Below are 10902 nucleotides of genomic sequence, written 5' to 3' on the forward strand. Positions count from 1 at the left end.
TCCCACGTATTAAAAAAAATCTGAAGGAGTTTATCTTAAAGTTAGCTCAATGCCAGTTTATTCTTCAACTGACCTAGCAAATTAAAGATATTTTTAGATTTCTTTTTAAAATTTATTTCTGGAATATGAAAGAGAAAAGTACTAAAAAGTAACCTCCGCTGTCAGTTTTGTGACCCACTGTTGTGATGTCTGCCATCGTGCAATGCAAAAAGAGCCATTATCATCAAAAGAGAAGCGAAGCTGAAACCGTGAGAGCAAGACCTGCTCTTGGCTGAAGTGTCCACCTGCACCCGGTGGCCCTGTCCAGGGAGGCTTTGACGCACCGAAGCAACACCCAGGACATCAGGGCCAAGCTCCAGAGCACAGTGCCCCGCTGAAGGGTATCTTAAACCCCTCAGTTACTGAGGGTTTCTCCTGGGAGAAAGCCCGAATCCCCCAGGGGAGCGGCTGGCATAGAGCCACGGTCTCCACTCCCTTCGGACGGCAGAAGTGCTCATCCTCCAGCCTCTTGGGTTTGCCCGCTGGTTTTATGGCAGAGCTCTCTCTTCTGCCTCGCTTCCGGCACCCAGACTTGGGCTCCTGAATTGTTTTGCTGCATTTGTAGCATTGCTTCTTGGCATTAGTGCTGGGGGTTTATTGCTTGCAGTTTCCCTCTGACAGATGCTTAAAGAGCAATGCTGAGCTGGGGCGGCGGGGACATCGCTTGGCTAGTTGGGTGCAGTTGTGTGAGTTACAAAGCCTTCTGCAAGACAAAGGAAGAGGCTGCGGGAAACAGCTCTTGGGGTGGCACTGACAGGAATAAAAGCTCCTAGCACAGCCTTGGGAAAAGGCAGGAGAGCAGGGAAGTGTGTTTTATTCCAGGTCTCTGCTTTCCGACAAGAGTTCAGACAATTTTATTTATTGCATTTCCCCCCACTTAGCAGCGATGAGCATATAGGTAATCTAAGACATATGACATGTCTCAAAAGTATAACTCCAAAATGTGCCATGGGCTGAAACGAAAGACACTTTCCAGCCCAGGGGTCGGGATGGCCGATGTGGGGACAGCGCAGTGTCACGGGGGTGCCCCCCATCACGGGAGGGACGCGGGGTCCTGGCTGGAGCCGGGCCAGGCAGGGGAGGCACCTGCTGAACCGCTGGCCTCTGCTGCACCCCGTCTGCTTTAATGGGAGGCATCTGCTGCGTAAGGGCTGCATATTCCTCTCGTTTTCTTCTGGATAATGCCAGTAAAGTATTAGTAAAACGATTGAAACCCTTGCGTTGTGAGCGAGGCTGGCTGGCTGCGGCATGGGTAGCAGAAGGGTATTTTAGGGTTCCCAGCTGTAACCCTATAGGGTATCGGACTGCAAAGCAGAAGAGGAATAATCGGGCTCGGATCAATAATAGGGGTGCAGCAGATAAAAATGAAGCCTGGGTCCACCCCAGCGGTCCCGTGGGGCGGGGGGCAGTTGGGCAACACGCGAGGGTGAACTCGTAGCTCCCCGGGAGCTAAGGTGGGTTTTAACATTAACCTTGCTGGAGCCAGGAGTTGGTGGCTGGCCAGGCTGTCTGTTGTCATCACACATTATTTGGACAAATGGGTAAAAATACCTTATTTCCTAATTTGCTTTACTGCAGTATATATACATATACATATATATACACCCACCCCTTCCGCAGCACACGTTTAGTGTATACAGGGCATTTCCTTGATGACTGGCATTTAGCTGCTGAGTTACAGGTGGATTTCTGTATAGTCAGCACAGATATCAATCACAAATTCCTTTTAATAGATCAAAGGGTGCTGTGTAATTGAAAATTTCTTGTAGAAGCATTAGTTTCAAGCAGTTCTTAAAATTTTCTCCTAATGTATAAGATGGGAAAGAAACATTTTTCAGGGTGTAAAATGGAAAGAAGTTTTGTTCATGACTTTTTTTAGATCTCCACTCAAATTAAGGATTATTGACAAGAAATGAGTATTATACAGTGCTCCCCAAAGGTATGTCTGTATTCATAAAAGCCTTTTGGTTAAATCAAGGGGTGAGCAATAATTGCCACCTAAGGGATGGATACATATTGGATTTTTACTTGCTTTATATTTGAAGGTTTTTCTCCATTGCATATTATAACTTGCTTTACCTTCAGCAATCTAAATTCTTCTTCAGTTGAGGAAAACCTAAAAACCATCATAATTACTGTTCTTATTGCACCCTAGCCCTGTAACAAGATAGAACTTGGATAATTAAATAAAGACCCATGGAATAATCTTCCACCTTTTAAATAAGACGCTTTTATGACAGCCAGCACCAACGTAGAGCCCGTTTCACAGAGCCATCATCCTTGTGCCAGACATGGCTTTGCAGGTGACACAAGGAAAGCTGAATATCGGTGTCTTTTGTTTTTCCTAGTTGCATACTGTAACTTTGCAGCAAGTAAAATCTCAAGCAGCGTGGGCTCCTGAAGGAGGCCGCGCAAGGAGCTCGTGTAGTCAGATGTGAAGAGCGTGGCTGAAAAACAAACAGAAAGGAAATAGCCCTGGGGAGCTTCAGTGCTGGAACTGAAGAAGTAATTTGGTACTTGTACAGACAAGTGCTCACCAAATTCTGCACATCATAAATAATAATAATAATAATAATCTCTCTGCCTCCCATGCATCCGCTGGGAAACGCGTCTTCCCCACTGAGAAAATGTCCCGTGCTAAATAAAGGCTTGTCCTTTACAGGGAGCAAGAGAGATGGGAAGTGGACATTAAGGTTCTCATCTCTTTCCCAAAGGAAAGCCATTAAGCGTATAAAATACATATGTTTTCTCTTCAGCAGCTGTTGGGTTTCTCAGCCCAAGAGCCATAACAGGACCACAGGGTTTGGAAAATGCCTGCCTCCCACATCTGCCCCCCTCCCCAGCAGCAAGGCTGCTGAATCAGTAAAATAGGATTGTGCATCTGCGCCTCGTTAGGCCAGTACCTCTAATTAAATCATTGGCAAAAAATGGCTTCAAGCTGCTCTGCTTTGGGGTGGGGACTCACGGTGGAGGGTGTCTGACCCTTTTCATGGCAGCATCTGAAACCACCACTGTTAGATTTACAAGAAGATGGTGATCCTGCAAAATTAAACCTTGACTCCCCATTCACTGAAGCTATGTACAGACCTTTCATGTCTCTAGGTCGGAAGTGAGTTCTTCTTTTCTTTACCTGTCTCTAGAGAAGAACCATGGGAGAATAATTATTTGCACCGTTTCATAGGATCCTAGGCTTGCAGTGAAGTGTCCTCCCAGCGATCCCTGTCTGATACTGCTATTGCCCGAATGAAGAAGTGCCATGTAAAATGCAGTACATTAATTTGGATTAGTTAGTTAACAATCTAGATATTGTCTTCCGTACAAAGCTTCACAAAGTTTTGCCCAGCTCAGTTGCACAAGGACATGGGATCTACCGTAGCATGCAGGAAAGACCTGCGTATGGGGGAGAGAAGGGAGAAAAGGGGAAAAAAAACTAGAAGAGGGAGGAGTGTGAAACCCAGGCTCACCCGAGGGTGCTCCATCTGGGGCCACCTCAGAGCTGCCCTGGGCTCCGTGAGCGCAGCAGCAGCAGGACGGCCAGGGACAGGGGACCTGGTTGGGAGCCCGTCCTTGCTCAGCCATGCCCTTCTGTCTCCTTTGCAGGCCTTGCGATGAAAACCACCCCCACGTGAAGCCTGACGCGTACGTGAACAACCTCGCCGAAGCTGTTGACATTATCCTCCAGCAGCTGTAAAACCGACGGTGCTGTGGGCGACTGGAAGGAACGAGGAGGAGGCCTTGCATGCAGCCCCTCCGTGAGGCCGCTTCGCCCTCTCCCACCTCCATCTGACATTAACAGACCCAGACCCAGCCTCGCCCGGGGTGGTGAACGCCTGCGTTCCTAAATGTTTCATGTAACGGTACTAAAATGATCGACTGACCTCATCAAGGGAACACTGAACTTGCTGTCCTCCGGCACGTCTTGAGCGTCTTCCTCTTGGTGCCGTGCCCCTGCCAGCGCAGGTGAAATCAGCTCTCCCAAAAGTGCCAGGCTCTTCCCCGGCTGGGGCCGAGCCTTGTCTGCCCGAGGGGAGCCCTGAGGGTGGTGAGGGGCTGATGCTGATGCTCAGGGGGACTCTATCCCCTTCAACTCTTTGCTCACACCAGGGACCCAGCCCGGAGGTGTCTGGGTGGGAAACGGGGGACCCAGCACCCCTTCCTGGACAAGCTTTGCTGTTTAACTCACCCTTTCTGTGCCTTTTGGGGTGCCTGACATGGGATGGGGGATGTCCTTGAGGGGTGATGGAGGCCACCAAGCCCTGGGCTGGGGTGCACTGGCCCAGCCCTGCTCTGCGGGGTCCCATGCGTGCCTCTCGCTATGGGCGGCACGAAAACCCTGGGGAGGGGGACAGCCCCTGCGCCCTTGACAGCCGGTAACTGCGTTTCTGCCACGTTTAGCCCCTGTCCAGCACCGCCCCGGGTTAAGGCTCGGGAATCTGGTAATGCTGCAACACATTATGGAATAACCACACCGTCCTGTCGGGAATAAACCTCGTCCTGCAGATCTGGAGCGTTTGTCGTTGTGTTCAGTCACCTCGGCGCTGGCAGGGATGCTTAGAGGATCGGAAATGCTTTTCCCTGTCTGGAATAAGCTGGCGAGGGCCATGGGACCGATGGGCTTTTCCTTCTCTCCGTGGGGGTCTTGCAGGCAGACATGGCTGGGGGTAGGGGGCAGGTTTCCTACCCCTTCCCATTAAAATCCCAGCTGTGCAGCTGGGGGCTCGCCGTCGGTGTTGAGCCCCACACAGCTCCAGCTCACCCGCCAGCGGGTGCTGCAGTGGGGAGCATCACGGGACGGCACAGCCGGCGTGCTCGGCCCTGCCGTGGGCAACTCGGCTGCAGCCGGTGCTGGCGCTCCTGGCTTTAAGTTTCTAGTCCCAGCTGGGAGCCAGTGTCTGTAAAGCACCAGCTCCATCAGTCCTCCTGCCACGACTATAAATTCTGCTTTATAAATATGATGTGGAAACATTCAGCCACTTTCTTTCCTTCTCACTAGTAATTGCTAAACTTTCCTCCAATTCTCCTAGATACCAAAACCACACAGGTATACACCCCTCCCTGACGGCTGTAGCTACCTGAACGGGACGAACCCGGTCTACTCGCTGAACATCCCCCGGGACTGATCCTGTGCCAGCACCGCGTGCCTGCCGAGCACCCGCCGCATCAGTTTAGCCCCCGCTCAGCCCCATCCTGCTGCCAGGGAGCTCCGCACGTGCAGGGCTGGCAAATGATGCTCCATTGAGCAGGGATGGGCATGAGATTTTTTTTTTTTTTTCTAATCAGAATAAGCATTGCTAAAATGAGCGGCTCCCTGCCGTTGGGCATTGCAGTACTCCAGCAGGTCCCTGGAGTTTTTAGTTTCTCTCACCCGACAGTTGTACAGCGCAGCTATTGCAGCATGCGTGGTAACACCCGGCTGCGCTGCACATGGCAAGAGCGCGGCAGGGATGGGAGCTCAAACCAGGGAGCAGATTAGAGGTTGGGGGTTGCTCCATCACGTCCTCTGCCCCAGGGGAAGCAGGGGTTGCTCACCTTCACCGACGCTTGCCAGCTTTGCAAGGGTCACCTTTTACAGGCAAAAGTCCCCTTTTAACCGGTGTGTCAGCAGTTCTGCAGCTCCTTGGGTTTTAGGCAAGGCTGTGTGCTTTAGGCTGGAGCGGAATGAGACGGTTTGGGCTTTAACCTGCTTCAGACCTCCCATGGGACCACGGAAAGGTATACAATTTTGCATGTGTTACGTATATTTATATATACATACGCTGAGGCAGCGTGCTCTGGCCGCTGCCTGCATTCAGCTGCTGCGCTCTACATTTGCAAGCGGGAGGTAAACAATAATTCCAGCACGTTTCCAGCAGTCCCAACAGCTGAAGACGACCCCGGTCCCTGAAGGACACTGAAGTGATGCTCCGTGTTCCTGGAGCAGCCTGTGAGTGTTGGAAACGCTTGTTTTTCAGAGCTACCAGCTGGCTGCTGAGCTGCACAGCACCCCTTGGGGACAGCGGGGGAAAGCGGGCTAGGAATTAAATTATAATAAAATAAACCACATCTGGGAAAATGACCTTAGTGCAATATTTTGGTCTGTTTTCATATCTTTTTATCCTCTGGGTAGCGGTTCAGCCAAAGTGTACAGCACTGTGTGCATCCACGCACATGCGAAGGATGCCGCAGACCCTGGTTGAACGTTGGGGCCGTGACGGATCACTGATAATTTCTTTTTTATCATATGATTCTTCCTTTTTTTTCTATTATACTAAGCCTATCACTTCAATCTGATTAAGTTTAGGCAGATAAACATCCTGCCATCTGTCATGAAACTTTTTAAACTGTTTGCTCGCTCGAGGAAATGCAGCCGTTTTCCTTTCTGGTTTACAAAGGCGTTAGGGATTTATTTAACACCCTGTGTGCCCTTGCCCTGCTGTGGGCTCTTGCCTTGCTGGGGTTTAGATTTTATTTTCAGGGGTGGCACATTATCTCTGTCCTTAAAAGCATAAGGTGCTGCTTGGCACTTAAATGTTGATTTGCATTTCGCTGTTACCTCTTTGACTGCGTTACGGCTAAATAACAGCCAGCGTCAGGCTGGGGGGGCCATGGGAGACGTCCCTCCACCACGGGGGATGTATCACATCTGCCTGCACGTGAACATCAAAAAAATGACCATTTTTCTGGTGCAGCCCAAGGCTGGGACACCCTTACTATTTCTGATGTGGACACCTCGATGGAGGGCCCCAGCTTTCCCAATCCACACCCATTTTTTTGGGACCCCCCCTCCCCCCCCCCCCCCCCAGCACTCATGGAGATGCCAAGGAGGTGCCGCCAGACCCCCTCCAGGAGAGGAGAGGCATGCGGGGCTCCTGCACCCGCACCCAGCTCTGCCCCGTCAAACCCCAACCGGTGCCACAACCCGGCCGTTCCGTCCCCGAGGGGCAGCGGTGACCCCAGCACCCCGACCCCGCCGCAGCGCTCGGCCACGGGGACGGCACAGAGAGGCGAGACGCCGGCCGGGGGTTATTGAACCAGGAAGCTTTATTTACACAGTAAAAGTAACAAGCAATTTCCTGAGACTGAGCTGCTCTAGTGCAATCAAGTCATGGAGGGGTACGCGTGGGCAGCCTCCTCGCCCGCCCGGGGAGCGGGCAGCCTGCACCGGTGGGCACCTCGGGCAGCCCCTCCCCGGGACACGCACATCCCGCTGCGCTTGTGCAATTGCCAGCGAGACTTGGCTACTACAGGTCATAGCTTCAGAAGGCTTTTTTTTTTTTCTTCTCCTTCTTCTCTTTTTTTTTTTTTTTTTGGCCATCCTCTTCTTTTGATTTCTTGAACATCAAACCCATAAACGCTGTAAAGCACTGCTACAATCCTATAACATCCTACGTAAGTCTGTTAGCCTGTTCAGCCAGGAGCTTTTCAACAATGCACTTGAAACACAACTTTATTGGCCAAATAGGCTATGCTATAACATGGAAAAAATTACAATCTATTTTACAAATACCTCCTTTTGTCTTTTCTTTCATGTAATCTTTCATAGAACAGGCTCAAAGAGCTGCATCTGCAAACACACAGCAAACTCCCCGTGTGCATGCTAAGACTTTTCCTATTAAAATCCTTTTTTTTTTTTTTTTTTTTTTTTTGCAGGACTCGTACTGATGAACCCTTATTGCTGCTGACACAGCTTGCCGTCATCCTGAAATGGCTGCTGGCCAGACTGGCTCATGCCTTGGACAAGCCACCGAGTCGCTTCACAATAATGAGCCTGTTTTAGCTACCTAGCAAGGAATAACGTCCCTTGTCTGCATATTACTTTAATATCACATTCTGGCAGCTGGCAGGAATTTGCCGGTGGGGGGGGTTACCAAAGCGTCTGTGTAATAGGTGAAGTCCTTTCCAAACCAAGAGCAGGACCCCGGGGGATGCCCCGCTCTCCCGCTGCGGTCGCTGCGGGCGTAGGGTACGGATCTCCTGATGCCAGGGAGCAACGCCACTTCTGACTTTACAATCAACAGGATGTCCCCTGAATCTGAGGCACGTACTATATTATATTTAATATTTTTAATTACTTTATTTATATATATATTTATATATATATAAATCCACAAATGTTTTACCTCTACAGAGAGAGAGAGAGGAAAAAAAATTTTTTAAAGTAAGGCTTTCTTAAACTGAGAATAAGTACATGAAATCATACAAACCCAACAACGAAATACCCAACAGAACACCACCGTGGCCTCAAAACCGTCACTAACTGTAGTCTGTGCCTACGCTAACGTGCCCAGTATAAGGCCATGACTCATTGGAGAAGCGTCTTTAGTAAGGCAAACGGGTTGTGCTGTATGTAAACTGAATGCTACGGCTACGTCGAGTACAGCTGGGTAGTGGTCCATTGGGCACCTTCCTACCGGGGGGTTAGCATGGCACCGGTAGCAGCCCTTGGAAAGAAAACAGAAGCCCTTAGGAATTACAGCCCCGGTGATGCACATGCGAGAGCCCACCCGGAGCTCTGCAGCAGCAGCCGGACGTGGATTTGGGTGAATTTGCCCTTTTTCGGTCAGTCGGGAGCCGGCAGCTGAGGAGGTGCCCGTGGCCAGCGGGAGCTGTGCCCCCCGAGAGCGGGGGCGCGTCAGTGGTGGGGGGTATCGAGCATCAGGAAGACTCAAAGCTGAGCCCCGTGCTGTGGCTGTGCCGCTGCAGGGACACGGACCAGAGGGGCGGCCGCAGCCTGGGGAAACGCTGGCGTGGCTGGACCCTCCCAAAACGTCCGAGACGGGCACTGCCTTCCACTGCAGGAGGGCTAACAATGAAGCCAGGACGCGTTTTCTTTTAAACGATGCAGCAAGCGCCACTTTAAGAGAGCTGGAGGGTTCTCCAAAATGAAAAGACATCCCTGCCATCCCCTCCCCAAATATTTGGGGCTGGCTCTGCCTGCCAGCACCCGGCCTGGAGGGAGCGGACGTGGCCACTGCCGCCAGCAAAACCTCTGCGGTGCCAGGACAGGGATAAAGCTATATAACAGCTGATGGGTTCCACTGTGGTGGGAGATGCCACACGCATCCCGAACCACCGCAGAAAAAAGTGCACTAACATAACCAGAAATGATGAATAAAACCTGTACCAGTGGCTCTTAGCCCTTTCTGAGTTACGGACTCCTAAAGCTTTGTCAACGGGTGTGCTGAACCCCGTTAAAAACGTCATGTCTTCAATTGCTGTTGGTATTAATGACTTTTTTTCCTTTCTCACTTTTGCAGAGCTCGGGAACTAAACCCTGAGCTTGAGGGAACCTGCAGAAGATGCTGGAAGCCACTCGTACAGCTTTCCTAGAGCTTTAAACAAACAAACAAAAAAAAAAAAGAGGGAGAAAAAAAAAATATGTGTCCTTCTAAACCTGTTAGGAAGTGGACTGCTTATTTTTACCAAAGAGAATTCATATCATACAAACATAACGGTCACCACTTTATCTGTGCTTAAAAAAGGCACAGGAAGAGCAAAAGCTTTCAGTGCTGCTACCTGGATTTTCAGCCTTTCGCCAGCTGATTTTTGTCAAGTAACCCCGCGGCATGCCTTGGGCGTGCAGCCCCTTCACAGTAAGACAGAGCAAAAAAAAAGAGGGTGGCAGCCGTGCCTCGGTAGCAAAGAGGGCACAGCCGTGGGTAAATGGGTAAATGGCCCGGCCCCACTCAAAATTGGGTGTTGGGAACCCGAGCGAGGGTGGCACCAAGACTATTCGGGGCTTTTTCCCAACGGGTTTGAGAGAGGGGACTGGGAAGAAAAAAAATAGGGAAGAAAGGCATTGGAGCACCCTCGGGCAGCGCCTGCCGAGCGCTGCTGTGGGTGCCGCCCCGCGTTGGAGCTGTGTGGGCTGGGGGTCCCTTTAATTCCTCATCAGGAAAAGGAAAATTAAAAAAAAAAAAGAAGTAAAAATCCAGCTCTTACCATTATTAAATTTAAGCAAAACACTTCACTTGTGATTTCCTTCTCACGGCACTGCCAGGGATGTGGGGAGCGAGGGGGGTGCGGGGGCCGCGCGGGATGCGGCAGGGGAAGAGGAGCGGCGGCCGCCCCCGCAGCCGCCAGCCAGCGCTGCGTTTGCACACCTCAATATTCTGGTTTTCCCCGCTTTTCCAGTCCCGTGGGGGGTGGTTTCTCCTTGCGCATCCCCTAATAAACAAGCGCAGGCGGGACCCGGGGGAGCGTGGCTGGCCCCATCAGCTCCAACCCTGCGTTGGCAAAAGCCGTTCACTCGCTAAATGCGAGTTTTTTGGCGATCCCTGCGCCTGGTCTCCCCAGTCGGACAGGCAGTTTCCTCCGACTAGCTGATATCTGGCTACAGTAGTTACAAAGAATTTCAAGATTTACACACGCACGCACACAAATTGCTCTAAATACCTGATGAAATTTTGGCAAAGCTGCTTCGTCCCCTCCAGCTGGCAGGAGGGGAGCAATGGCAGGACCCCGCAAGCCCCGCGCTGGCGGCAGGGAGCCCTCCACGGCTCTGCTGGCAGCCCCCCGACCCCGGGGCGAGAGGACCCGCTCCCTCCTCAGTTGTTTTCTATCTGCTCGATATCTATCTCGCCGTCCAGCTGGAAGAGGCTCTCGGCGGCCGTCCCGCCGCTCCGCCACACCGCCCCGTCCTCCTCCTTCCCGCCACCCTCCTCCTCCTCCTCGCAGGAGAGGTCGTCCCTGCTGGCCCGGCACTCATCGGCCCGTGAGCGCGGCGGCTCCGGCACCGGGGTGCAGGCGGGGGTCCTGCCCGGCATCACCTCCGGGGAGCGGGGGGCCGCGGTCCATGGCTGGGGGCCGGGGAGCCGCTGGGAGCCGTCCTCGGCTGCGGTGCTAAGGCAGGTAAGGCTGTTGAAAGTCTGGCGGTTCTGCAAA

At 51.9% G+C, this 10902-nt stretch overlaps 2 protein-coding genes across 4 annotated transcripts in view; one reads left to right on the forward strand and one right to left on the reverse strand.

The window, feature by feature from the left end:
* LHPP (phospholysine phosphohistidine inorganic pyrophosphate phosphatase) overlaps positions 1-7807 on the forward strand; it is a 93553-nt gene extending 85746 nt beyond the window's left edge. Inside the window, exons 7-9 of one of the 3 annotated variants that reach the window (XR_012043999.1) lie at positions 3640-3999; positions 5064-5962; positions 7669-7807. Coding sequence is in view for 1 of the 3 variants with exons in the window: in XM_072871509.1 (XP_072727610.1) it covers positions 3640-3730 (91 nt within the window). In the remaining 2 variants the exon portion in view is untranslated. Of the gene's footprint in view, positions 1-3639; positions 4557-5063; positions 6066-7668 lie in introns of those variants that run through there. The other 2 variants (XR_012043998.1, XM_072871509.1) reach the window with 2 other exon arrangements.
* FAM53B (family with sequence similarity 53 member B) overlaps positions 7040-10902 on the reverse strand; it is a 57782-nt gene continuing 53919 nt past the window's right edge. Inside the window, exon 5 of the mRNA XM_072871504.1 lies at positions 7040-10895. Within this exon, the coding sequence (XP_072727605.1) occupies positions 10566-10895 (330 nt within the window). The 3' untranslated portion in view covers positions 7040-10565. The remainder of the gene's footprint in view (positions 10896-10902) is intronic.

This window comes from Ciconia boyciana, chromosome 8 (genome assembly GCF_034638445.1).
Source record: "Ciconia boyciana chromosome 8, ASM3463844v1, whole genome shotgun sequence".
In the NCBI taxonomy this organism is placed as follows: domain Eukaryota; kingdom Metazoa; phylum Chordata; class Aves; order Ciconiiformes; family Ciconiidae; genus Ciconia; species Ciconia boyciana.